This window comes from Elephantulus edwardii, unplaced genomic scaffold, assembly GCF_000299155.1.
Source record: "Elephantulus edwardii isolate Elephantulus edwardi_28Jun2011 unplaced genomic scaffold, EleEdw1.0 scaffold00246, whole genome shotgun sequence".
Taxonomy (NCBI): Eukaryota; Metazoa; Chordata; class Mammalia; order Macroscelidea; family Macroscelididae; genus Elephantulus; species Elephantulus edwardii.
This window is the reverse complement of record NW_006399996.1, coordinates 2334928-2361199: the sequence shown is the minus strand read 5'-3', so window position 1 is coordinate 2361199 and position 26272 is coordinate 2334928. Positions and strand designations below refer to the sequence as shown.

General features: G+C 46.7%; 4 protein-coding genes across 4 annotated transcripts in view; 2 read left to right on the top strand and 2 right to left on the bottom strand.

The window, feature by feature from the left end:
* Nucleotides 1-13648, top strand: part of FXR2 (fragile X mental retardation, autosomal homolog 2) — a 28081-nt gene extending 14433 nt beyond the window's left edge. Inside the window, exons 2-17 of the mRNA XM_006899132.1 lie at nt 444-496; nt 880-973; nt 1361-1432; nt 1544-1692; nt 3176-3269; nt 3734-3850; nt 9306-9476; nt 9645-9723; nt 10522-10631; nt 10859-10945; nt 11399-11612; nt 11789-11986; nt 12083-12283; nt 12381-12476; nt 12605-12705; nt 12944-13648. Of these exons, the coding sequence (XP_006899194.1) occupies nt 444-496; nt 880-973; nt 1361-1432; nt 1544-1692; nt 3176-3269; nt 3734-3850; nt 9306-9476; nt 9645-9723; nt 10522-10631; nt 10859-10945; nt 11399-11612; nt 11789-11986; nt 12083-12283; nt 12381-12476; nt 12605-12705; nt 12944-13039 (1932 nt within the window). The 3' untranslated portion in view covers nt 13040-13648. The remainder of the gene's footprint in view (nt 1-443; nt 497-879; nt 974-1360; nt 1433-1543; nt 1693-3175; nt 3270-3733; nt 3851-9305; nt 9477-9644; nt 9724-10521; nt 10632-10858; nt 10946-11398; nt 11613-11788; nt 11987-12082; nt 12284-12380; nt 12477-12604; nt 12706-12943) is intronic.
* Nucleotides 13649-15141: 1493 nt separating this feature from the next.
* SOX15 (SRY (sex determining region Y)-box 15) lies at nt 15142-16366 on the top strand. Its single transcript, XM_006899177.1, is given in 3 exon segments — nt 15142-15680; nt 16194-16305; nt 16307-16366. Coding segments are annotated over 3 exon segments (711 nt in total).
* A 651-nt stretch (nt 16367-17017) lies between these two features.
* MPDU1 (mannose-P-dolichol utilization defect 1) lies at nt 17018-22362 on the bottom strand. The gene is made up of 7 exons (XM_006899131.1): nt 22199-22362; nt 18330-18395; nt 18027-18159; nt 17725-17810; nt 17509-17627; nt 17288-17398; nt 17018-17143 (listed from the first exon to the last, which is right to left on the bottom strand). Exons 1-7 carry the CDS (start codon nt 22299-22301, stop codon nt 17018-17020), a joined length of 744 nt encoding a protein of 247 aa, XP_006899193.1. The 5' UTR covers nt 22302-22362.
* Nucleotides 22363-24163: 1801 nt separating this feature from the next.
* Nucleotides 24164-25787, bottom strand: CD68 (CD68 molecule). Its single transcript, XM_006899130.1, has 6 exons — nt 25739-25787; nt 25281-25666; nt 25053-25172; nt 24847-24919; nt 24568-24738; nt 24164-24297 (listed from the first exon to the last, which is right to left on the bottom strand). Exons 1-6 carry the CDS (start codon nt 25785-25787, stop codon nt 24164-24166), a joined length of 933 nt encoding a protein of 310 aa, XP_006899192.1.
* Nucleotides 25788-26272: the final 485 nt, after the last annotated feature.

Here is a 26272-nt window from a genome sequence, read left to right as displayed (position 1 = left end):
TAACAAACTTGGGCAAAAATCTCATAGCAGCCAGCTATGAGACCTGTCAGGTCTCTGTGGTCGTCTGCTTTATCTATGGCTGCTGCTACTATACGTGTAGCTAAAGTAGGAATGTCTGGTCCAGAAGGGCAGCTTACATTCTGTTGCAGCTGCTTCATTGGTGGCAAAGAGCTAATCATCTGCTGGAGCTAACTCCAGTAACCAAATTTTTCTATCCCATCTTATTTCTGATTTTTGCCCCCCACGCCATTATTTCCTTTCTCTCCATCAGTGTTTATATTCTCTAAACAATGCAACCTTCATGACCCTATCCTAAGATTGCTTGTTTCCATATAAAGTTCTTGTTTTCCAAATGTGTCTATTCCTCGATTACTAAAGTCATAATAAATAATTTACTTTCTCTCCCCACTTCCCTTTTATTCCCCTTCTGAAATTCATTGTAGGGCTTTGTGAAGGATGTCCATGAAGACTCTGTCACCATCTTCTTTGAAAACAAGTAAGATCTTGGGGATAGATACTCCAGCATACTAGGTTCTAGGAGCATGGAGAAGAGAGGGTGATTGAGTGCCATGAGGCATGTAATATGGGAAACTAAGGGTTTGGGTGGGCGTCTTATAAGCATTCCAGAAGCAAGGGCCTGAAGAGTGACAATAGGATCATGTCATCCTATTTTTAGATTCTAGAAAGATTAAAGAGGATACCTGTATGCAACTAGGCTTGGAGGTTAGCCTCTGATTACTAGGGAATGTGGAAATTGCCTAGCTGAGGTATTAACATTTTCTCGAAGAAACAGGCAACCCCATCAACCTGAATAGCTAAAAAAAAAAACAAAAACAAAAAAAAACCTGAATAGCTTTCACCTTGCTGTTTTCCTTGCAGCTGGCAAAGTGAAAGACAAATTCCTTTTGGGGATGTCCGGCTACCACCTCCAGCTGATTATAATAAAGAGATCACAGAAGGAGATGAGGTAGAGGTAAGCATCATGGAGTTCATTCTTTCCCTGTATCTTATCTCTCAGAATTTTTTTTTCTCCTCCCCCCATCTCTTAGAATTTTGTGTCTCCTTTACCTTAAAACCATAATCCTCTGCGCCTCTGGCTGCTTGGCACTTGTCTCTTTCTCACTTAAGCTGGCTCACCTAGCAGAGTGCATATCCATCACCCCTCGTTTTGTGGGCTCCCTTTGCTTCTGTCAATGAAAACAGCGTCTAGAATCCAGCTGCTTTTGATTTTTAATTAGCAGCTCCTTCCTATGGTTTTCCTTTATATTAGTTTAGGAAGTGTCCAAAGTATCTTAATGCTAATCTTATTCTTGATGCCTTTGGATGGTCTTTAGTATCTTTTATTTCAATTTTTCTTCAGGTTTATTCTAGAGCCAATGAGCAGGAACCTTGTGGCTGGTGGCTGGCCCGGGTGCGGATGATGAAGGGAGACGTGAGTGACTATGAATGCCTTTGGACAACCATTGAAGTAAATTATTCAGTTATAGAATGGTAATAGGTAGAAGTTCGGATCATCCATAACTTCTTTCTTTCCCCCTGCTAGTTCTATGTCATCGAATATGCTGCTTGTGATGCCACTTACAATGAGATTGTTACCCTGGAGCGACTTCGGCCAGTCAATCCCAATCCCCTTGCAACCAAAGGTAGCTTCTTCAAGGTTACTATGGCTGTTCCTGAGGATCTGAGAGAGGCGTAAGTCTTAGAAATGTTGGCACCAAGGGCTCTCTTGATTGTGTCTGAACATAGCTTTGTCTTTCTTACCTTTATACTAAGTTCTTCCATTTTCCCTGTCCCTGTTATTTTTTTTGCAGCCCTTTTATTATTATATTCTTATCGAACAATATCATTAATATTACATGCAAGTAAGATTCTGCTGAAAATTATCCAAAAAACATTTGGAACAATATGTCAGCAGAGAACTGCCAGATGTGCAGTCTGGATTTAGAAGAGGTCGTGGTACTAGGGATGTTATAGCTAATGTTAGATGGATCTTGACAGAAAGCAAAGAATACCAGAAGAATGTCTGTCTGTGCTTCATTGACTATGCAAAGGCTTTTGACTGTGTGGATCACAATAAGCTGTGGCTGACTCTGAGAAGAATGGGAATCCCAGAACATTTGTGCTAATGCGAAACCTATACTTGGGCCAAGAGGCAATCAACAGAACGAGGAGACACTACCTGGTTCAAAATCAAGAAGGGGGTTCGTCAGGGATGTAGTCTGTCTCCATACTTTTTCAATCTCTATGCAGAACAGATCATCCGAGACGCTGGACTATACGAAGAGGAATGTGGCATCAGGATTGGTGGAAGAATCATCAACAACCTGCATTATGCAGATGACACAACCCTGCTTGCTGAAACTGAGGAGGACCTGAAGCGCATGCTGCAGAAGATCAAGGACTACAGCCTCCTATATGGACTGAAGCTCAACGTCAAGAAAACAAAGATTCTCACCACTGGGCCAATTGGCAGCATCAGTATGGATGGTGAAGAGATTGAGATCGTTAAGTTTTAGTTTACTTGGCTCCACAATCAACACTTTTGGTAACAGCAGCCAGGAAATCAAGAGAAGAATTGCATTGGAAAAGTCAGCTGTAAGGGACCTCTCAAAAGTACTGACGAGCAACAACGTCAGACTGGAGACTAAGATGCGCCTGATCCAGGCTATAGTCTTCACAATTGTGTGCTGTGCATCAGAGAGTTGGACTGTGAATAGTGTTGATAGAATTGATGCCTTTGAGCTATGGTGCTGGAGATGAGTGTTGAATATACCATGGACTGCTAAGAGAACAAATAGGTTTGTCCTGGAGAAGGTAAAGGCAGAGTGCTCCTTGGAGTCAAGGATTCTGAAGCTTCATCTGACATACTTTGGGCATGTTGCAAGGAGGGACTGATCCTTGGAGAGGGACATCATGTTTGGCAGAGTGGAGGGGCGGCAAAGGAGAGAAAGACCTTCGATGAGATGGATCAATTCTGTGACTGGAGCGGTGGGAATAAGTGTGTTTGAGATGGCTAGGTTGGCACAGGATAGAACAGCATTTAGAACTCTTATACATAGGATTGCTATGAGTGGTAAGTGACTCGATGGCACATAACAACAACAAAACAACATATTATCGTTTCTTCCTTGAATCTTTTACTGCCTTCTTAGTACTTTACTTTTTTTTTCTTCAGCTGCTCCAATGAGAATGTCCACAAAGAGTTCAAAAAAGCTTTGGGAGCTAACTGCATCTTTCTCAACATCACAAATAGTGAGCTCTTCATTCTGGTAAGTTGATTCTGATTGAATTTCACACAAGCCCTCTCAACAATTTTTTTATTTTTCACTTTTAAACTCTTTTGTTAGAGAGAAGAGCTAGAAGTGGGTCTATATTTATAAGAAAAGTTTATTGTTCCTAATCTCTGCTAGCCTCAGAGTCCATCTCCTACGTTTCCTTAGACTTTTTATCAAATAAGACCTTAAAAATTTTATTACCAGGAAATCATATTGCAGTCAGGACTGAAGACCCTTCCTTAGATATTAGGCTTAAAAATGGACTGGGTAGTTCTTTTGTGTTTGTTCCTTGCCTATCCCCTAAAACCACCTCAGGCACACAGATAGTAGACCTTTGTGAGACTGACAAAGTGTCTTTCTTTTGGGCTTATTTCTTCACTGTTAGCCCCTATTCTTAGTCCCTAGGTTCTTCCTTAGTATGTGTTTAAAGCATTTTGAACTCCCTGGTTTCCTTCCAGTCAACCACTGAAGCCCCTGTCAAGCGAGCATCTCTCCTGGGAGATATGCATTTCCGAAGTCTACGAACCAAACTGCTACTTATGTCCCGCAATGAAGAGGCTACCAAGCATTTAGAAGTAAGTTTTGCCTCTATATACTATTTATGAATTACAGTCTTGTTTATTTTCCCCTTTTGCTTCGTCCTCCATCCATATTCTTGTGTTTACTGAGTAAAATGTCTAAAGTCTTTTTGGACTATTAAACAGTTATTTTTCTCAGGTGGTGGAACTCCTTCATATTATAGTGTCATTGTATTTTGCCGTGGGTCCCTTTAATCGAAAGATGTTTTACTTGGAACACATTGCATAAAACAAGTTAATAATAGTAGCTGTTTTATAGGGGAAAGGATGGCTTTTACCTCTGGAAACCAGAGGCTTTGTGAGGTGTTTAAGAACAGTTTTTATACTAGGAAGACTACTGGAGTTGGAATTCTTAAGTTTGCTTTGTCAAATTATTTACCTTTTGGGAATCTTACCGTTTTTCATTCATCAAAGCAAGAAAGGCTGTGAGGTCTTTTGATTTCTGACAGTCTGTAAATTGTTACTTTTTTTAAAAATTTTTGTTGTGTGCTTGTGCAAATTCTGTAGCATAATATTCTTTCACTTTTCTGTGGATGCTTCTCATTGACTAGCAGTTAAAATTCATCATTACTGTCAGATGATATAGATCTCCTTCAAGGTCCCGCTAAAGTTTGACTATTTAGCTCTTCTAGGACTTGGCAGAATTGATCTGCATGGCAGAGTGTACCAAATCAGTGAAGTTGTTCTTAGTGTAAATGCTGTTGACTCAACTGTGGTTTATAGAGACCCTCTGAACAGCAGCTGTGAACCTTGCTTTATCCTGCCCTATCCCCATCATCTCTCAAATGCTCAAACCCATTCTGGTAGTTTCTGAGTCAGTCCATCTTGTGGAGGATCTTCTCTTTTGCTAACCCACCATCTTTCACAATGTGCTATCTCTTTGTTCCTCCTGATAATAGGCCCAAAGTAAATGAGAAGTTTCACCGTCCTTGCCTCTAAAGCAGCACTCTGCCCTTACTTCAAGGCAGATTTGCTTGTTCTTTTGGCAGTCCATGGGATATTCAGTAATCTTCACTAACACCATAATTCAAAGTCATCCCGTCTTCTGTCATCCCTTATTCATGATTCACCTTTTACAGTGGTTGTTACACTTTTTAACCTCTCTTGAGTTTGCTGTGCTGTAGAGGCTTATGTGTTGCTATGATGCTGGAAGCTGTGCCACTGATATCTCAGATTCCAGCAGAGTCATCCGTGGTGGACGGATTTCAGCAGAGCTTCCAAACTAAGATAAACTAAGAGGAATGACTGGCCATGCACTTCCGAAAACCTTGTGAAGTAAAGAAGCTAAGTCAATGAGTTTTAAAGTTTTAAGAATAGAGATCTATCTTTATTAGTAGACATTTTATTTCAGTTTAATTTAAAAACATCAGACAAGTAATTGATGCAAAATAATTATGAAAAATAAAGAATACAAAAAATGCCCTTGATTTTTATTTAAGAGGAAACATTACTCTTTATTTTCAGTCCCTTTGCAAATTTCTCTTGAAAACATTTGCAGATCATTGTAGGTTTTACTTCATCTCCCACCTCCCTTACTTTGACCATCTCGTTTACATCTTTTTTCAATTTTCTCTTCATGCCTAGTGTGCATCTTTGCTATAATTCAACTCTATTCCATCATGGAAATAGGAAGTGTAGTGGATTGTAGACTATGCCCCATAGATACTTTACTTCTTGGGTTTGTTCTGTGCTATACATCGGAAAGCTGGCAATGACGAGGGATGAAGAAGAGTATTGAATATATCATGGACTGCCAAGAGAACAAAAAGATTCATTCTGGAGAGGGTGAAATCAGGGTGCTCCTTGGAGTCAAGGATTTTGAGGCTTCGTCTGACATACTTTGGGCATGTTGCAGTGAGGGACCGGTCCTTGGAGAGGGATATTATGCTTGGGAGAGTGGAGGGACAGTGCAAGAAAGGAAAACCCTTGATGAGATGGATTGATTCAGTGACTGGGATAATGGGAGTAGGTGTGTCAGAGACAAAAAGGTTGTCTGAGGATAGAGCATAGTTCAGAGCTATTGTAGGTATGGTTGCTCTGAGTTGCAGGTGACATGATGGCACATAACAACAACAACAACAACCCAGGGCTCACATTCCAGAAATATTCAGGCTTTCCTGCATCTAAGCCCAGGGAACCTCTTAAGAAATGAAGCAGATCTCCCATCGTTTTAGAGGGTTACTTTTTGCTTCCCTCTCGCCTCGTCCCTGTATTGTACTGTGTTTTAGGGGAAAATTTACACATTAGTTTCTCATTCAACAGTTTATATATACTCGTACATAAATTTTTTATATGTTGTTGTTGTTATGTGCCGTCGAGTTGCTTGCGACTCATAGCGACCCTATGTACAACAGCCCTAAACTCCGCTCTGTCCTGTGCCAATTGCACTGTCTCTGACACTCCCATCCCAATTATCCCAGTCACTGAATCAATCCACCTCAGAGAGGGCCTTCCTCTCCTGCGCTGTCCCTCCACCCTCCCAAGCATGATGTCCCTCTCTAAGGACTGGTCTCTCCTCACAACATGTCCAAAGTATGTTAGACGGAGCCTCAGACTCCTTGCCTCCAAGGAGCCACCCGGTTTAACCCTTTCCAGAACAAATCTGTTTGTTTTCCTAGCAGTCCATGGTATTCTCAATACTCTTCTCCAGCACCACAGTTCAAAGGCATCAATTCTGCTTCTATCCTCCTTGGTCACTGTCCAACTCTCTGATGCATAACAAGTGATTGCAAAGACCATAGCCCATATCAGACGCAACTTAGTCTCCAGCGAGACACCATTGCTCTTCAGTACTTTGGAGAGGTCCCTAACAGCAGACTTTCCCATGGCAATGCGCCTTTTAATTTCCTGGCTGCTGGTTGACTATGGAGCCAAGCAAACTAAAGCTGTGTACAATCTCAATCTCTTCACCATCCATCCTGATACTGCCAATTGGTCCAGTGGTGAGAATCCCTGTCTTCCTGACATTGAGCCTCAATCCATATTGTAGGTTGCAGTCCTTGACACTCTGCAGCAGGCGCTTCAGGTCCTCCTCAGTTTCAGCAAGCAGGGTTGTGTCATCTGCACAATGCAGGTTGTTGATAAATCGTCCACCAATCTTGACCCCACATTTCTCCTCATAGAGCCCATTTATATATTTTTTATATTTTTATTTATATATATATATAATTATATACGTACATAACTTGTTAATGATGCTGATTACTGAACCTGCAGTGTGTCATCCCCCTCCTCATTTTTACCTTCCCCTCCCCATTAATGAGGAGGTTGGCAATAATTAAAGAGTTCTTCTGTTGACCAAAAGTTTGCCAATTTGAACTCACCAGCAGTTCCACAGAGAATGAGGAGGCAGTCAGCGTCCATAAAGATTTATAGCCTTGGCAATCCTGTCAGTAGTTTTGCTCTTTCCTTCCAGGTCATTGTAAATTAGAATCATTTGGATGGCAGGGAGTTTTGTTTCTCTATTTCCATCCCTCCAGTTTCCCTGCCCCTCCATCTTTCCTTTGTGGCAGATGTTGCCCAATTGGTCTCATGTAATTTGATCTAAAGAGCACATTCCTCTCAAGTAATAGTGTTTGTCTGTTAACTTGGCTGAAAGATTAGCTCTGAGAATGGCTTCTGTTTCATATCATAAAACTGTCTTGGGGCCTACTGGCAAGAAGCTGCACTGCAATCCCAGAGGTTGCGGTTCAGATCCACTAGGTGCTGTACTGGAGAAGGAGGGGCAATCTACTCCTGTACCAGATTTGATTTGACAGTACACACATAAAAAAATAGTGAAAATAATTTAAAACAAAACAAAACCCTGTCTTGGGGCAATAGTTTTAGAGGTTCAAAATCAGGAAAGGTGTATGCCTGTCTTCATACCTTTTCAGTCTATATGTGGAACAGATAATTCAGGAGGTTGGACTTTATCAGGTGGAATGTGGCACCAAGATTAGAGGAAGACTCCTCAACAATCTGCATTATGCAGATTACACAGCCTTGCTTGCTGAAAATGAGGACCTGAGGCATTTGCTGCAGGTCAAGAACTATAGCCTAAAAAGAAAAAAAAAAACCACCCAAAAAACTACAGCCTTCAATATGGACTGACGTTCAGTATTTTTTTTTAAAAAAAAAGATTCTTAACGCTGGCCAATAGGCAGCGTCATGATAGATGGTGAAGAGTTTGAGATTATTTACAGTTCCAGCTTGCTTGGCTCCACAATCAATATTCTTGGTACCAGTTAGCTAGAAAATAAAAAGACAAGTTACATTGGAAAAGTCTGCTGTCAGAGACCTCTCCATAGTATAAGGAGCAACGATGTCAGTCTAGAGACTAAGTGTGCCTGGCCTAGGCCATGGTCTTTGCAGTTACTTGGCTATGCATCAGAGGGCTGGAGAATGACTAGGGAAGATAGAAAGAAAATTGATGCCTTTGCGGTGTGCTGGAAAAGAGTATTGAACATAAGACAGCTAGGAGAACAAACAGAGAAGGTGAAACCAGGCTGCTCTTTGGAGGCAAGAATTTTGAAGCTTTGTCTCTCACGCTTTGGGTATGTGGTAAAATGGAGGGACAGCACAGGAGAAGACCCCAGATGAGATGGATTGACACTGTTAAAGTTGCGTAATGGGGGTAGGTGTGTTACAGACAGATTGGCTCAGGATATATTGAGCAGAGTTCAGAGCTTTTGTACATAGGGTTGCTATGAGTTGCAAGTGACTTGACAGCACATAACAACAACCAGTCTCTTAGCAAGTCGAGTAAGCCTAGTCTTTATTATGAATTTGAGGTTTGTTTTACATTTTCCTCCCCTTCTAACCAAGACCTTCTCTTTGCACTTCTGATAAGAAGTGATTAGTTGTAGCCAGTCACCATCTAGTGGGCTAATTGCTTACTTCAGTCCTTGGTTTCTTTCACTCTCCTTAGCACTAGACAGGAAGAGAACAGTAATCACATCCTAGATGGCTGCTCAAAAGCTTTTAAACCTCAGCTGTTACTCACCAGAATAGAGAAGCTTTCTGTTCTTTAACCTCTTACTTTCTACTCAATTTTTTTAAAACCTGGGATTTATTTAGGAGGAATTGAACAATGGTTCCTTATATTTGTATTTTACCTTATAGATAATACTTTCATATACATCTAGTTTAATCCTTTTGATAGTCCTGGGAATGAGTTAGGCCAAATGTAATCATTTAGCAAATGAAGAGAATAGAGGTTTGGTGCTGTCAGCCCAAATGCTGTCTTCATCACCCACAATCAAACCATTGGTATTTGGAAAATGAAGGAGTGAAATTTAAAAGTTCCTTAGATTCCAGGGTGATCTGGATTTCCTTTTCTAAGCTTTCTTTCACTTATTTTTCCATATTTAACTTACAGAAGCTGTTAGATACCTTGGATAAGTGTTCTTAGATTTAGACCTGCCTTCCTCCTATGTCTATCCAAGTCATTCTTACAATATCTTTTTTTCAGACAAGCAAGCAGTTGGCAGCAGCATTCCAGGAAGAATTTACAGTGCGAGAAGACCTGATGGGGCTGGCAATTGGGACTCATGGTGCAAACATTCAGCAGGCCCGAAAAGTACCTGGGGTGACTGCCATTGAGTTGGGTGAAGAGACCTGCACTTTCCGCATTTATGGAGAGGTCAGCAAAAGACAACTGCTGTTGGTCCTGTAGATTAGAGATAGGCCAGAGTAGAAAGGAATATGACTTTGATGACCTCACATTTTCCCAAAGACAGAAAGACAGACAATCATTGTTTAAGATTCAGGTAGTTTGTAGTAACAGCTTCCTACTTTTTTTATTTCTTAGACTCCTGAAGCATGCCGGCAGGCCCGAAGCTACCTCGAGTTTTCTGAGGACTCAGTGCAAGTGCCCAGGAACCTGGTTGGTGAGTTAAGAGTGTGTACATAGGAGAGGCTACAACAGGAGACCAAATGTGGGTCTATGGAGTGATTCGAGGCTAGTAGCCAGGGATTGGCTTTTCCTGGGGACTTTAGTTTCATGAGAACGTCACAGATAGTCTATAATAGGAATGATAAAAATGAAATCATAGTGCTCACTTTTGCATAACATAAACTAAAATCAGAACAATAGAGGTGATTAGCATGGCCTTAGTGCAAAGATGACACGCAAATTCATGAAGCGTTCTGTAGTTCAAAAACCACTGGACAGCAGAGATTAGTAGACAGATTGAAGAGAGTTAAAGAGGGGGCAGAGTGCTGTGGTAACTTGAGATGGGATGGTAAAAGGCACTGATCAATGGTCAATAAATATATAAACACAACATATATGAATAAAAACATCCATCTTAAAAAAACCTCATAAATACCTCAGAAACCTCAAACTCATTGCCCTTGGGTCAGAAACAACTCCTAACTAACCCTCCCATGGGTTTTCAGAGGCTATAAACTACACAGACTATGTTCCTCTTTCTCCGTAGATTAGCTAGGAGATTTCAGCTGTCAGAGAGGCACCCCTTTTGGATTAGCCACACAGCTCCACAGCCACCAGAGCTCTCGGGACTGTAAGGTTTTTTCTATGAATACTGATCAGAAAGCTAGAAGCAGGAAAATGGACTAAATGGAATCCATGTATATATAGAAGGAAGATAAGCTGAAGATAATTTATATTATCTGTTTACTCTTTTTTAAAAAACTCAAAAAGTCATTTCTCCTTTAACTATCAGGTAAAGTAATTGGGAAGAATGGCAAAGTGATCCAGGAGATTGTGGATAAATCTGGAGTGGTCAGAGTTCGAGTGGAAGGGGATAATGACAAGAAGAACCCCAGAGAGGAGGTATGAGAAGAAAACACGAGACTGAGATTGACTTCCAGGAGTGAGTAGGATTGTTCTCAAAAGTCCTTCTGAGCATTGGGATTTCTAAGATGTGCAGCATGGGAACTTTCCCCTCTAGGAAATTTATAGCTTATTGGGTAGGGTCAGCTTCCCAAGGAGATGGGGTAGGGAGGATTATTTACTTTGACTGTCCTTTTGACCCATCTTTCCTTCCATCTGCTCTCCAGGGAATGGTTCCCTTCATATTTGTTGGCACCCGAGAGAATATAAGCAATGCACAGGCTCTGTTAGAATATCATCTCTCTTACCTGCAGGTAAGTCTGGGAAACAAATGGAAGATATAGCTGTAGCCACATCTAAAAGGACTTAGACTGCTGGTGTGTAAAGTTAGAAGGTGTGGTTCCCAGGAGGGTGGAATTTAGGGACTGTAGGGCTGAATCCCAGAATTTTCCTCATTAGGCAAATGTTTTTCTTTGTACATTTTGAGACTTTAGACCTCTGGTGGCTTTGTGCTAAGTAGTTATGCTGCTGCCCTGAAGGCACGCAGTTCAAATCCACTGGCTGCTTTGTGGGAGAAAGGTGGACAGTCTCATGCTGTGTGATGTACAGCCTCTGAAAACCTGCTAGAAAGGTCACCTGTGAGTTGGTTCTAACTCATATAACAGCAGCAGCAGGATGGTCAACGTGGGAAAGCAGGAAGGAAAGGGACTGTCTATTAATCCCATTTTTACCCTTCCTCCTTGACATTCCTTTATCTTCTCAACCAGGAGGTGGAGCAGCTTCGCTTGGAGAGGCTACAAATTGATGAGCAGCTTCGGCAGATTGGTCTGGGTTTTCGCCCGCCTGGGAGTGGGCGAGGCAGTGACAAGGCTGGATACACCACTGATGAGAGCTCTTCCTCCTCCCTCCACACCACTCGCACTTACGGGGGCAGCTATGGGGGCCGGGGCCGGGGCCGGAGAACAGGTGGTCCCGTCTGTGGTGAGACTGCTGTGGGCTGGTGGGGCTTGTGGGAGAAGTCTGGGTGGACACTCACGGAAAACAGTAATAGACATGACAAAGACAACTGGGAAACGGGTGGGAGAATTTTGATTGGGGGCTGTGCTTGCTCCTGGGGTGAGTGAATGGCCCTGATTGAACCACACCATGTCTTACAGGCCCCAATTCAGACCCATCCACAGCTTCTGAGACAGAATCAGAGAAGAGAGAAGAGTCCAGCCGAGCTGGGCCTGGCGACCGTGAGCCTCCAATCCGGGGGGAAGAAAGCCGGAAGCGGCCAGTTGGAGGACGAGGTCGGGGCCCTCCGCCTGCCTCCAGGCCTACCTCTCGATATAACTCTTCATCCATCAGCTCAGGTACCAGAGTCCTGGGTCTGTGAACATGGGTTAAGAGGAGGAATTCTTAGAGCAGAATGGACACCTGACTCCCAGTGCCATTCTTCCTTTAATCAGTGCTAAAGGACCCAGACAGCAACCCCTACAGTCTACTGGACACATCTGAACCAGAGCCCCCCATTGATTCAGAACCTGGGGAGCCACCTCCAGCAAGTGCAAGGCGTCGTCGCTCCCGCCGCCGACGCACTGATGAAGACAGGACTGTCATGGACGGAGGCTTGGAATCTGATGGGCCCAGCATGACAGAAAACGGCCTGGGTGAGGAGTTCACCTGGGACCTGACAAATTACAGAGTGCTGAATGAAGGGATGGGATTGGGTTATTGGGTGCAAGACTCATTTCTCCCTGTCTACAGAGGAGGAATCAAGACCCCAGCGTCGCAACCGGAGCCGCCGCCGCCGTAACCGTGGTAATCAGGCTGATGGTTCTGTCAGTGGAGACCGTCAACCAGGTGAGCTGGTGCTGGGTGCCTGAATCCTTCCAGAGCTGCGAGAGTGGGGTGCTTTCTCCCTTGTGGAAACCCGGCCCGGTCCTCAGTGGCTCTTCCTTCACCAACACTGAACCCTCTTCCTTCCCCAGTGACTGTCGCTGACTATATCTCACGGGCAGAGTCTCAGAGCCGCCAGCGGCCAGCCATGGAACGCACTAATCCTTCAGAAGACTCTCTTTTAGGACAAAAGGTAGGTAGGCAAGTTGTCATTTATACCTTGCCTCTTTTTTGTTGTCTCTTCAGAAGGACTTACAGAAATCTCTGCACTGCAGATCTCTGTATCAGAGTTGAGATTGTATTTAAAATAGTGGTCACGAGAAAACTTTGGTTCAGGTGTTCTGGCTTTCAGTCAGGTGAGAGGGTATGTCATAGACTTGAATTTCTACTTAAAACACCTTTCTCCATTTTCTTTTCCACTTTCCCCTCAGGGTGACTGTGTCAGCAAGCTTTCTAAGGGCCCTTCGGAGAATGGCGAGCTCTCCGCTTCCCTAGAGTTGGGTAGTTTGGTGAATGGAGTGTCATAAAACCTCCGACTCTGATCCCTCCCTTCTCCATCTCGCTTGCTGCCCGACATCATGGCCCTAACAGGCCCGACTGACCTGCGCTGCAGCTGCTCTTATCTAGGGGGGTGGGGGGTAGCACAGCAGCTTGGGTCCCCCCCCAACCTCCAGGAGCTAGTGGAGGGGTGTATAACAGGGTCATGCCCTCCTCCCTATTGTCCACCCCACCCCCAGGGTGAGGGGAGCATCTCCTTCCCCATCAGACTGGATGTGCCTTTATCCTCTAATGCCCCAATCTCTCTGAACACCCCCATTTTCTGCCTGTTGGGGGGGGTGCTCCTTGACCCACCCAAATTTTGACAGTTCAGGGGGGATCCCCTGCTATCCCTCCTCCCATCCTGTACCCCCCCATTTCTGGGGCCTCATCACTGTGGAAGACAGGGATAGTAAGGGAATAAGTGAGTGGGTGGGAGGCATGGGGAAGGTTTTGAAGTAGAACCAGGGGTATGTATGAAGGGTGGTGACAAGGTCCCCTAGGGGGAGGGGGGACCAACCCTGTCTGGTGGATGAGAAGGCGTATTTATTTTTCACTGTACAGTATTTAAAGAGAATAAAAAAAAAGAATCCAAATGGTTTCTGTTTCTTCTTTGTGCCCAGCTTGTTCAATCCCATTTCTCTAGGACTGACCTCCCCTGGTTGCTCCTCCTACACTTGGCTTATTCCTCATATCCCCAATGTGGGCTTTCAACGAATTCTTGACATTCTTAAATTCCCAGGGCCCAAGCCCCCTTTTGCTTCCCTTCCCACTAAGTGTGCTGGTGGGTGAGTGTTGGGTGTGGAGTGGCTGTGCCCTGAGTCACAGCATGGGCTAGGTAGGGCCTGTGGAGCTGTTCCTGCCCTAAACTGAGCACCTAATAGAGTGCTTAATCCGATTATGTGAGGCCTGGGGCTAGGGCTGGGCCTCTGGCAGAGTGGGAGTGAGTTTCATGAATGACTGACAGTCCCTGCTGGTTCACTGGACTCCAGCTTCTTCCTCCACTTTTGAAGTTGACCTAGGTCTTCTGGCTCCAGACTGCAAAAGTTTGGAGGTATAAATTTGGCCTTACAACCTTAGTCCCGGGGCTGGAACCAGGAGGGCTTGAATTTTCTCACCTGGGAAGCACCCACTCTTATGACTAAGAAAGCAAAAGGGCCCACCTCCCTGACTTAATAGCCCCAGGGGCAAGTGGAGAGATTGAGGAGCCAGCAGCACAAGAGTCTGCAGTTGGGGATGGTGATGCTCTGCATTTCCTCTGCATAATAAAGACTCTGCAGGCTTTGGGTCCCTCTGTCTTTTCCAGTGCTTGAGCTCTCTGTGGGAAGGAACTGACTTAAATGGTAAATGCTTAAGGGTGGAAGAGTTGCTGATGAGGCAGGCTTTACGGGCTCAAGTTTCTAGCCCAGAATGGCAGGCAGTGTGACCCCAGGAGCTGCTCCATGGAAAAAGCCATCAGTAAAGATGATAGGCCTTGGAAACTTGAGGTAGTTTGTCCTGTAGCGTTGATGAGAATCAGAATTGAGCTATGAAAGGAGGAGAGGGAGAAGACATTCCACAGGACTAGTGCTGAAGGCCAACCTTTCAAGGCCGTGGGTGGGGCTGGGCGACAGGACACCTGGGTTAGCCTGGGGAAGGAGAGCATGCAGGCTCCCAAGGAGGCGCCTCTTGGGAGGGGTTGGAGGGGGAGGAGTGTCTTTAAATGCAGTTCCCGGGCCTGGCCCCGAGTCACAAACTTTTGAGAGGCACCTGGGCTGTACCACCCACACCTGCAGGACCTGGACAGGCAAGGTTTGCCGCTTCCACTCAAGGTAAGTCGGGTCTGCAACGTCAAGAGAGGGGATGTGGACTGGGAGCCCCAAGAGCCAAGAGGCAATGCCCTGCAGTGAGGGGTGCGGACACAGAATCCTCTCTCCACAGTGTGCTGTCTTGTGGGGAGCCGGGACTCCATTTTAAGGACTTACTCTGGACTTGGGAACTTTTTAAGGCTACAGATTTCTCCATACGCCTTCAGACTCGGAAGACATTGTGTTTTAAGGTTACTGGGTCAGTGGTTCACTTTGGAGGAGAGGGCCTTCAGAGGAGGCTCCCCATGTCATTACCGGGTTCCTCACAGGGCCAGGCCTGGAGCTTGGAGCCCCCCGTTTCTGTGGCCCCTTGCTCATCACCGGGGTCTCTGGAGTTGGAGGGTGCAGATGGCCCAGTGCTTCCCTTAGACAAAGTGAAGCGGCCCATGAACGCCTTCATGGTGTGGAGCTCCGCACAGCGGCGCCAGATGGCGCAGCAGAACCCAACGATGCACAATTCCGAGATCTCTAAGCGCCTGGGTGCTCAGTGGAAGCTGCTGGGCGAGGATGAGAAGCGGCCGTTTGTGGAAGAGGCTAAACGGCTCCGGGCCCGGCACCTGCGCGACTACCCCGACTATAAGTACCAGCCCCGGCGCAAGACCAAGGGCCCAGGCCCCGCACACCCGCACCTCGGCCAGGGAAGGAGCAGCGTGGCTGGCAGACAGCACACCTGGCAGCCAGGCTGTGCGACCACGCACGGGACCAGAAGCTTTGGTTACCAGCCCCCAGGTTATTCAACAGTCTACATGCCTGGCAGCTACTGGGGAGTACCTAGGGATGCAGGGTGAGAAGAGATGGTTGTTCCATTCTGGATGAGGGTGGGTGTGGAGCCAGGTGTCCTGAGGAAATGTGGACTGGGTGTGGGGACAGAAGCTGTAGCTAAGGTGTCAGTGCCCCATGAAAGGGGGGTTTTGGGGTCTCCTAGAGGCTATTTCTGCCTGGAGGTGGCAGCCCCTCAGGTACAGACTTGGGGACTTCAGGTTGTGACCATTATTCTGGATGCCTAGTTCCTTCTGTGGCCCATATGTGACCCAGCTTCCTCTCCCAGCCTCAGGGGCAAGGAGAGGCCAAGCCCAATTCTACCCCTTCCTGGCCTCCTGCCCCGAGAGGAAAACAGCCTCGCAGCACACAAGCCGCTTGAGCATGCCCCAACACAGGGCTGCATGGATCCAAGCTCCCAGGTTCTGGTCCCATACCACTACAGTGACAGCGAGCTTTTTCCTACCCAGAACTGATCAGGCCTGACCCCTGCCCTGTGTTAAGGACACCCTCTAACCCTGTATTTCTCTCTTTTCAGCTCTTCTCACTGCAAACCTGAGGCCCCCTCTTCATGCTCCCTCCCTGGCTCAATGCTCCAGGGTGAGCCACTCATGCCCTACAGATCCCACAGACCCGCAGGCTCTCCCACTGGTCTACAGCCCGCTGGTCTCAAGGTCCCTGGTGCCCCTAACCCACCTCCAGCCCCTGTAGATGGGGACCACCCAGGAAGGGCTCACCCCCACCATTCCACTGTCCACACAGTTCAGATGGATGCTGCCAGGAATGAGACATTTCTTTTTCTTTTGTAGGAAGAACACAGTTTTGTATGATGAAGCTTGTGTCTGAGTTTTTATTCTATCTCTGCACCCACTCACCGCTGTAGAAACTGTGCCATCTCCACTCCCTTCCGCCTAGACCTGCCAGAGCAGGAACTTCAGCACCTCCCTCTGGGGCCCTGCCTTAAGTCATCCTGGCCCCCCATCTCCTACCAGCTCGGGTTCTGGAGACAATCAGGTTGGGGCTTGGGAAGCAGCTATAAACCTAATCTCTGGCCAAGCTCTGTCCTCTAGGGTCAGAATGGGAAGGGTGGGGGAGGGTAAGACATTTGTCAAGGAATCCCAGTTACAGTCATTAACAGTCAAAAGACTTCAAAATCCTCTACTCTCAAAAGAGGCTTTATCTTTCTCCACCAACTATGTGCTTTTGTAAAAGCCCTGGCTCAAGAAGTTTCAACTGGAAGAGGGGCAGAGATGTTTAAATTAAAAAACCACAGAGATGTTTAAATTAAGAACCACACAGCCAACTTGGCTCAGTGAGGGGCCTGAGGCTGGGTGGATGAATGGAAACAATGGACTCTGAGCCCTACTGGTCCTTTTTTTGCTTGTGAGGAGCCTTTATGTTCCAATAGTAGAGAAGTTGGGCTGCGATGAGGCCATTGCAGAGAGATGAGACCACAAAGGTTCCAGCCATGAGAGGGTCTCCAGTTTCCTGGGTGTAAAGGACAGAGCTAGAGTCACCCTTCAGTACTGCCCAAGAAGGTTTTCCCTGAGGACAAAGATTCCAGAGAAGGGCCACTTTAGCTGGCATAGGAGGTGAAGTTTTGGTGCCTCTGGAGGGAGGGGGTACACTCACCTGAATGGAAGTGAAGATGCGGGCCAAAGAGCCCCCAAACAGCAGGAAGACTGTGATGGCCGAAAGCTGGCCTGTGTGCCCATTGCGGTAGTTGGTGGCTGCTTGGAGCAGCTAGGAGGGAAGTTGAGACCATGAGAAATTCCTGTTCTGAATTTCCACGTTCTTACTTCTCATGCCCCTTGGTTGGCACCTTTGTCCGTCCTTCTGCCCCCATTACTCACCCTCCCCACCACCACAGCAGGAACGTTAGAGGCTTGGAGCAGTGTGACCACAGCCAGGGGTGTCAGTGGTAAAAGCAGCACCAACAGGAGCAGGGCATAGCAGGCTAGGAAGGCAACACCTGGGGCCAAGGAGACAAGGACCTCATCAGCATCGTCAAGTCTACCTTCCCAGGAGGGCTCCAAAGAGCTGGCCCCACTCAGGTAAATCCACAGCACCTTTCCCAGTCTGTCCTCTGTAGTGCAGGACCAGGAAGCAGATGGTGATGGTCTGAAGCATCAGGAACAGGGCTTCACCCCAAGAGCTGCAGAGTTAAGAGTTGGGAGGAAGATGGGGCAAGAAGAGCTTCCACACCTCATTCACCTGGGGACACAATTCTCTCCACAGCCCTGCTGCTTTGTCACTGGGATAGTGACTGACCTCATCTCCATAGCAAGGTATTCTCAAGGACTAGGTTTCCCGAAGGGTTGTCTGGAGAATTGCCAGCATTTACCCTTGGGAACAAAGGTAGGGCTCTCACCTGAAGGGGAAGTTGTTGGTGATGCTGTAGACCATTGTCCCAGTCAAGGCCACTAGCTCTAGCATTACTGACTGAAGGCTCAGCCCTTCAGCGCTCTTGGCCCCCAGGATTTTAAAAACCTGGGGCAGCTTCACTGAGGAAAAGATGAGAAGATGAGGTTTCTATCCATGGGTAGCTCAATACAACTAAAGACCAACCGTTATTGGGGAACATGCTAATCCCACCTCCAGTTAAATACTAGTCTATGCCCTCTAAACATCCTGACCCCATCCCAAAAGTAGGAAAGGAAAAGGAGGTACATACCCAGAAGTGATCCAGACACAATGCCTAGCCCCAGGCCTTTGCTGAGGAGAATCTTGAGGCAAGGGACTGAAAAGAAAAAGAGGTTCACTGGGATGAGGCCTGGCTTTCAGGAGGCAGCCTGCTGGCTATAGAGCATTTAAGTTCTACCAAGGTTGCCTTCCCTTAGGACTGACCTAAGCACAGTGGTAGTCTCACAGCAGGGGAACAAAGCCCAATTCTCCGTGTTCTACATCATCTATTCATACCAGCTTTTTCCAAGCTTACTTCCCAACCGACTCTAAATCAACAGCTAATCTCAGCCAGACATCTATTCTAAGGCTTCCACGACTTCCCTGTACAAAGCTGGGCAAGGGTGAGGGGTCATACTCAAGCTTCTGTGCCTTCAAGTGGCTTCTGGCTCAGGGTGACCATGTGTTACAAAGGAGAACTTCCAACTGGGTTATTTTTGTGGAAACAGATAAATAGGCCTTTCCAAGCACTGCTAAGTGAATTTGAATTGCCAGCTTTTAGTTAAGTTCCTCACTCACTGCTGTTAATAGACTCTGCTGACCCGTCAGCAGGTTTTTCAGAGTATTCTATAATGAAATGTGCAAAGAGCTAGAGTTGGAAATTAAAAAGTGTCAAACTTGCTCGGTATTCCTTAAACTGACGAAACTGAAGATAACGTTTAAGCCTTGAGTTGCAATACTTAGGATGCAGATTACCGAACGATCTAGGAAGCATCAAAAGAAGATGGAAGGAGTATACAGTCACTGTACCAAAAAGAACTGGCTGACACAGAAGTATTTAATGAAACAGCTTATGTTCATGAGGCAATGGTGATGAAGGAGGAAGTTCAAACTGCTCTGAAGGAATTAGCAAAAAATAAGGCCAACTGACATTGGAAGTGCTCACCAGCTTGTGCAAAGAAATCTGGAGGGCAACCACCTGAAGAGATTCATATTTATTCCCATTCCAAAAAAAAGGATGATGCAACAGAGTGGAAATTATAGAACAGTATCACTAATATCACATGCAAGCAAAATCCTGCTGATGATTATCCAAAAGCTACTGAAACAGTAGTACATGGAGAACTACCAGAAGTACAAGCTGGGTTTAGAAGCGGTTGTGGTATTTAGGGACATCATTACTAAAGTCAGATGGATCTTGGTTGAAAGCAGAAAGTACCAGAGGAATGTGTGTGTTTTATTAAATATGCAAAGGCATTTGACTGTGGGGATCACAACAAATTGTGGCTAACCTTAAGGAAAATGGGAATTCCAGAATACCTGATTGTGTTCATACAAAACTTATACTTGGATCAGGAGGCAGTCGTCAGAACAGAAAACACTGCATGGTTCAAAATCAAAAAAGGAATGTGTCAGGGATGTGTCCTGTCTCCATACCTTTTCAATTTGTATACAGAATAGATAACTTGAGAGGCTGGACTTTTACCAACAACCTGCGTTATGCAGATGACACAACCTTACTTGCTGAAACTGAGGAGGGCTTGAAGCATTTGCTGCAGAGAGAGAGGGTCAAGGAGTGTAGTTTCAATATGGATTGAAGCTCAACATCAAGAAGACGAAGATTCTCACCACTCGGTCCACTGGCAGCATCATGGTAGATAGTGAAAAGACAGATTGCTAACAGTTTCAGCTTGCTTGGATCCACAAATAATGCTCTTGTCATCAGCAGTCAGGAAACCAAAAGGTGAATTGCATTAGGGAAATCTGCTGTCAGGGACATCTCCAGAGTGCTGTCAAGCAAGGATGTCAGTCTAGAGAGTAAGGTGTGCCTGATCCAGGCCATAACTTTTGCAATTATTTGCTATGCATGAGAGTGCTGGACAATAGCCAAGGATGAGAGAATAATCGGTGCCTTTGAGTTGTGGTGCTGGAGAGAAGTACTGAACATACCATGGACCACCAAGAAAACTAACAGGTCTGTTCTGGAGAGGGTGAAATCAAACTGCTCCTTGAAGGGAAGGATTTTTGAAGCTCCCCATCTTACATACTTTGGGTATGTGGCCAGAAGGGACCAGTCCTTGGAGAAGGACATCATGCTTGAAAGGGGGAAAGGATAATGCAAGAGGGGAAGACCCTGGATGAGATGGATTGACACAATAACTGGGTTAATGAGGGTGGGTGTGTCAGAGACTATGAGATTGGCTCAGGATAGGGCAGGATTCAGAGCTATGAGTCATAATCCACTTGAGGGTAGATGTGAACCACCAGTTGTTGTTATGTGCTGACAAGTTGCCTGCAACTCATAGAGACCCTATGTACAACAGCCCTAAACTCTGCCCTATCCTGTGCCAATCTCACCATCTCCGACACACCTACCCCCATTACCCCAGTCACTGAATCAATTAATCTCATCAAGGGTCTTCCTCTCCTGCGCTGTCCCTCCACCCTCCGAAGCATGACGTTCCTCTCCAAGGACTGGTCCCTCCTTGCAACATGTCCAAAGTATGTCAGACGAAGCTTCATAATCCTTGCCTCCAAGGAGCAGCCAGGCTTCACCCTCTCCAGGATAAACCTGTTTGTTTTCCTAGCAGTCCATGGTATATTCAATACTCTTCTCCAACACCACAGCTCAAAGGAATCAATTCTCCTTCTATCCTCCCTAGTCATTGTCCAGCTCTACGATGCATAGCAAGTGATTGCAAAGACCATGGCATGTATCAGGTGCACCTCAGTCTCCAGACTGACATCTTTGCCCTTCAGCACTTTAGAAGGGTCTCTAACTGGAGACTCCCATCGCAATACGTCTTTTAATTTCCTGGCTGCTGTTGCCAAGAGTGTTGACTGTGGATCCAAGCAAACAAAAACTGTGAACAATCTCAATCTCCTAACCATCCATTAGGACACTGCCAATCGGCCCAGTGGTGAGAATCTTTGTTTTCTTGATATTCTCAATCCATACTGAAGACTGCAGTCCTTGATCTTCCACAGCAAATGCTTCAGGTCCACCTCAGTTTCAGCAAGCAAGGTTGGGTCATCTGCATACCACAGACTGTTGTTGATTCTTCCTCAAATTCTGATGCCACATTTCTCCTCATAGAGCCCAGGCTCCCAGATAACCTGTTCTGCATAAAGACTGAAAGGGTATGGAGACAGAATACAGCCCTGGCGTACACTCCTCCCAATTTTGAACCATTCAGTGTTTCCTTGCTCTGTTCTGACGACTGCTTCCTGGTCCAAGTACAGGTTTCGCATTAGCACAACCACCAGAGGCTTCACTTCTGTGTCAGCAGTGCACTCGCGAAAGATTGCTCCAGAGGTTCAGATAATCTCATCCTTGGGACAATTCTCAAGGGCCTTTCTTTATTCATTCCCCTTGCTGAGCAACAAGATGGCCCATTACCAGTCGTCTCTCTCCAAAGACTGGCAGGTCCACCAGTATTTATAACACTTTCTAAGTCTCCCAAGCCCCTGCTCAGCAGCTTAATCCTACCTTTCCACAGCCTATGCTTCTATCTCTGGAGCTTTCACAAGGAGTGATGGCAGTAACTGGAGCCTTTGGAAGTGCCCTTGGAGACTTAATTTTACCAAAAGCTTTGAATCAAACCTACTTAACTCCTGAAGGGTTAGCTATTTCTCAAAGGTGAGCATGATTAAATAAGGTTTTCACTTTGTTTTGTAAAATTTGAGTCTTCGCTTTGCACTGTCGCTAAAGACTAAAAAGAACAGCTTAAGCTTCACAAAGAAGCATTTCCAGCTGTTGAATCCGCCGCCTGTCGCAGTACGGCGCCCTCCCACTGGGGATACAGAAGCACTTCCGCCTTCTCAGAAGTACGGTGTGGTAACAGTGCTGTCAGTTGCCCACCCCTTACAGTCTCACGTTGCTCCAAGAGGAATTCTGATCTGATGCTGAATAAGACTTACCATGAAGCAAGTCCCACTGGACAAAAAGTCGGTCGTAGCATTTTTCAGGTAGAAGGATTGGCACCAGAACTCGTTTCAGCGGTCCGTCTATCTCGGCTGCCATACTGGAAAGCGTACTTCCGCCAATTGCTTGTGAACGTCATTGACACGCTGTGCGCATGCGCACGGCTTGCGCTGATTTCTAGTTCTTTCTGCGACTTAAATCCGTCATGCCCTGCTTCAACTTTGTTTTGCTTCATCCTTCATAGTTGATGTGAACCAAGTTGTGTTCACATACCTTGTTCTACACAAATCTGTTAGAATACTGAAGTGTGCTAAAGCTGTACGCCTGCGCATTACACTTTTCGTCCCTTTGTTTACACTTCTATCTCCGAAGTTAAAATTTATTCCTTCTGCCTTTTTTCCTCGGCGCCATCTTGTCTGTTCAGAGTCAATACAGTTCCAAGTGCGGAGAGAACACGAGCCTCCAAAATGGCGTTGGACAGGGGCGCTGAGGCCCTCTGCCTCCTTTTCTTTCGGCGTCCCCTGAGGAAACGCTACCGGCGAGAGCGGGACAAGTATGCGCCGGGAAGCCCTCCATAGACGCCAGGCTGAGCGCAGGACCCGCCGCTTCTTCCCTCCTCTGGTTCGCTTGGACCTTGGAGTCTGGGTCCTCCAGCCACTACGGGGTCCGGCACTCGGGCGTAGACGAGGAGAGGGGACTGCCCCTCCTCCGCACCCCTTGCCCGGGGCTGGCAGCGCCGTGAAATCCAGGTGAGGCCAGTTTAGGGAGCAACACCTCTGACCCAGAGATGCTGTCTGCCCCGCTAGGAGAAGCTGCCTTTGACCACCTGGGTGGCAGCCCTGCCCTTCGGGCCATCTCTGAGACACGAAGTGCGGGCTGAGTGCCGCTGACCATCACGCCGGTGGCTGCCCCGAGCCCGCAGTCAAGACCCACGTAGGTGTCTCTCGCTCGCCTGCCTGGTTATACAGCTACAAGTGGATTGCTTGGCCTTGGTGGCTATTTTCTATGGCCTTTTAATTGTAGAGTTGAAGAAATATCCCATGGACAAGCAGAAGAACAAAACAAGTCTGTCATGGAGAAAGTGCAGCCCGGGTTCTCCTTGGAGGCAAAGATGGTTAAAAACTTTGTCTCACATTCTTTGTGTTGTCAGGAGGGGCCGGTCCTTGAAAAAAAGATGTGCTGAAAAAAGTGGAGGGTCCGATAAAAGTGAGGAAGACCATCAACCAGACGGATTGACACAGCTGTTAACAATAAGCATGGGTCAGCATAGAGCAGGGTTTAGATTTGTTGTTCAGAGTGCTGAGTTATAGTGACCACACCTAACAGAGGTGGAATTAAAAAGCACCTACAGTTTGCCGGGTAGGTGGAATCATCCCACTATGGTGGCCTAGTCCTGGCACTGATTCAGGACTGGCAGTCCTGGAGGGTTTGCTGAGTGGGGAGGTCAAGTACCCTTTGCTGCCAGGGGCTGAGGAAACCTTTTGCAGGTGGGATCCAGACAAGCCAGCGGCAACATTGGTTTGGTCAGGCTGTTTAGCCCTGGGCTGAGGCCACTGGCACTACCTTTAAAAATGACACAGCATGACCTTCCCACTAGACTGGTGGAGTCACCTGAAGAAGCCTGTGGCCCCAGAAGAGGAAGAAAGTGTGACAAGATTCAGCACCAAGGTCCTGGGCCCATTTTTGTCCCTGCTCCCAGCAGTTCTTGGCTTCTTAAGACTCAACCACAAACGGCACAGAAAAACATGTATCGAGACAAGAACTCATGGCTTTTAATCCTGGCAGGACAAAGGGATTCAAGGACTGAGTCCTGAGTGGGCTGTACTGCTCTCCAGCCAGAGGTGGGAACGGACAATATGTCATATTCAGTAAAAACCCCACACTCCTTTTTGTTGCATTATCTCTTATTTTTGCTCAAAACAGGAGGGAAGGAAGAAGACTGTCTTTCATGGCGGATATTCTCAGAGAGGTTGGTAAGTGGATGGGCGTCTCCGGACAATGCAGAAGGCAACAAGCACCAGCATGAGGAGGCCAAGGAGGACCAATCCGATGATGAGAGGCAGCATGATGGACTGGTCACTGGGACAGGAGAAACCTGGCAAAACGATAGGGCAAGTAAGTGTTGCAATGGGGTGTCTGGGATGGGGTAGGCAGGAGACTGGAGGAGGTGCTTGAGATTGGCAAGTTTACTGAGACAGCTCAGAGCCAGTAGGCAGTAAGTAAATGGGCAAACCCTGAAGTACAGCCATGAGGAGTCAGTAGGAAATGCAGAGCTGTTAAGAATAATGAGATTAATGAGCTCGCAGGGCTAGAGAATGGTCTTCCAGTGCATATGGAGGTCTGGGAGTGAAGGAGTAGGTCTTACTTGGTCCAAACACCCCTGTAGGGGATAGCTGAGCAGCTTGAAGTTTCAAGGATAACAGGTTGAGATGGAAAGTTGGTGAAAGAATGATGCTTGCATTTCTGCAGCTGAAGCTTTGACCCAGTGGGGCTTGGAGATCTCGAAGTGATGAATTCTGAGCTGAGAATATCCACTCTGAAATGGCAAAAATGGGTAAAATCTATATCCACCTGAATATTTATCAGCCTATCTCTTGGAGCCCAGTTATCTCATATGAGCAGTGAAGAGAGCAGGGCTACTCACGTGCTGCCTTGGGGAAGGACACATTGTACTCCACAGCCATGTAGTTCAGATAAACAGAGCTCCCAACAGGGTCCTATGAAGCAGTACAGGAAGAAAGCTCAAGGCAACAGTGGGGAGCAGCATCCATGTCCAAAGAGCAAAGGATTGGTAGGGCTAGGTGCTTGGAGGGTCAGAGGAAGGGATGAGGGTGGAAGCAGGAGCTGTACCTGCTTGAAGCCAAAGCTGAGGTGTCCATAGGGGAATGAGAGAAACAGGTGGGGATGTGCACCCTGACAGCTGCCCAGGGCTTTGGTTTTGTTGGCGTTCAATATAGAGAGGCCCCACAGCTGTGGAAGTTAAATCTCAATGTCATGGGACATGGCCATGCGGAGGTTCCTTCTTTGCATCTTTCCCATCTGGTTACAGCTAGGACTTGCCTCCTCCCTTAACTTTACCTCTCCTCCATCATGGGTTGGGTAGAGGACTCGAATCTGTATCTGGGCTTGGAGCCGGACACAGGGCTGGGAACCATTAGGCCAGGTATAGTCTCCTATAGCTTCTTTGGAGCCAGGGCTGGGACTGGGAGAGGGTGGAGGTGGTCCTGGGTGGGAAGTGGTAACTCCTGGGCTGCTGGCACTTGTTGGATGGACTGTAGCGTTTCCAGGGCTGCTGCTGATGGAAGGATTCAGAGTGGTTTGGGATCCATGGCTGGTGGTGGTAATTCCGTGGCCCTTGGTTGTGGGACTTGCAGTGCTTTCTGTGGTCATGGCAGGCGTCACCGTGAAGGATGGCAGCAGAGTGGCTGACTTTTTATGAGGACAGTCGTTCCCTGTCCCCTCAGCTTTCAGCAGAGAGAGGCCTGTTAACAACCCTGCAGCTTCCCAGCAGTTTCCCCCCTTTAGGCACCTCTTACCTGCTAGTAATCCCAGCAAGGCCCCAGAGAAGAGCACAGCCAGCCTCATGGCAGATCCACCTCACCCAAAGCCCAGCTAGCTTCTGCTGCCTGGCTCAACCCCTTTCCCTCTGCTTTCTTGGGGAAAGGAGGAAATGAAAAGTTCTACTTCCTTTTAACCAAGAAAATACCAGCCCCCTATTCTGACTCAGGCACCTCAGCTTCAGCCACCCACCTCTTAGTCACTTAAGTTTTGTCATCAATGTTACGGAAATTCTAGTGGGACAAAGATCCCGTGCACTGTGTGTTGAGGGCAGGCCCTACAGAACCAGTTGTGAAATGACAGCCCTTTCCTGATAGGCAAGATATAATAGAGCCTCAAGCCAGTTAAACCAAGGATTTCTCTCAAGTGGAGCAATTCTGTGCCATTACTCCCAATGTGTTAGATGAAATACTGTAACTACATGCCCTTGAGTCGCTTGTGACTCATAGCTACCCTATGTACAACAGCCCTAAACTCCGCTGTCCTGTGCCAATCGCACTTGACACTCCCCA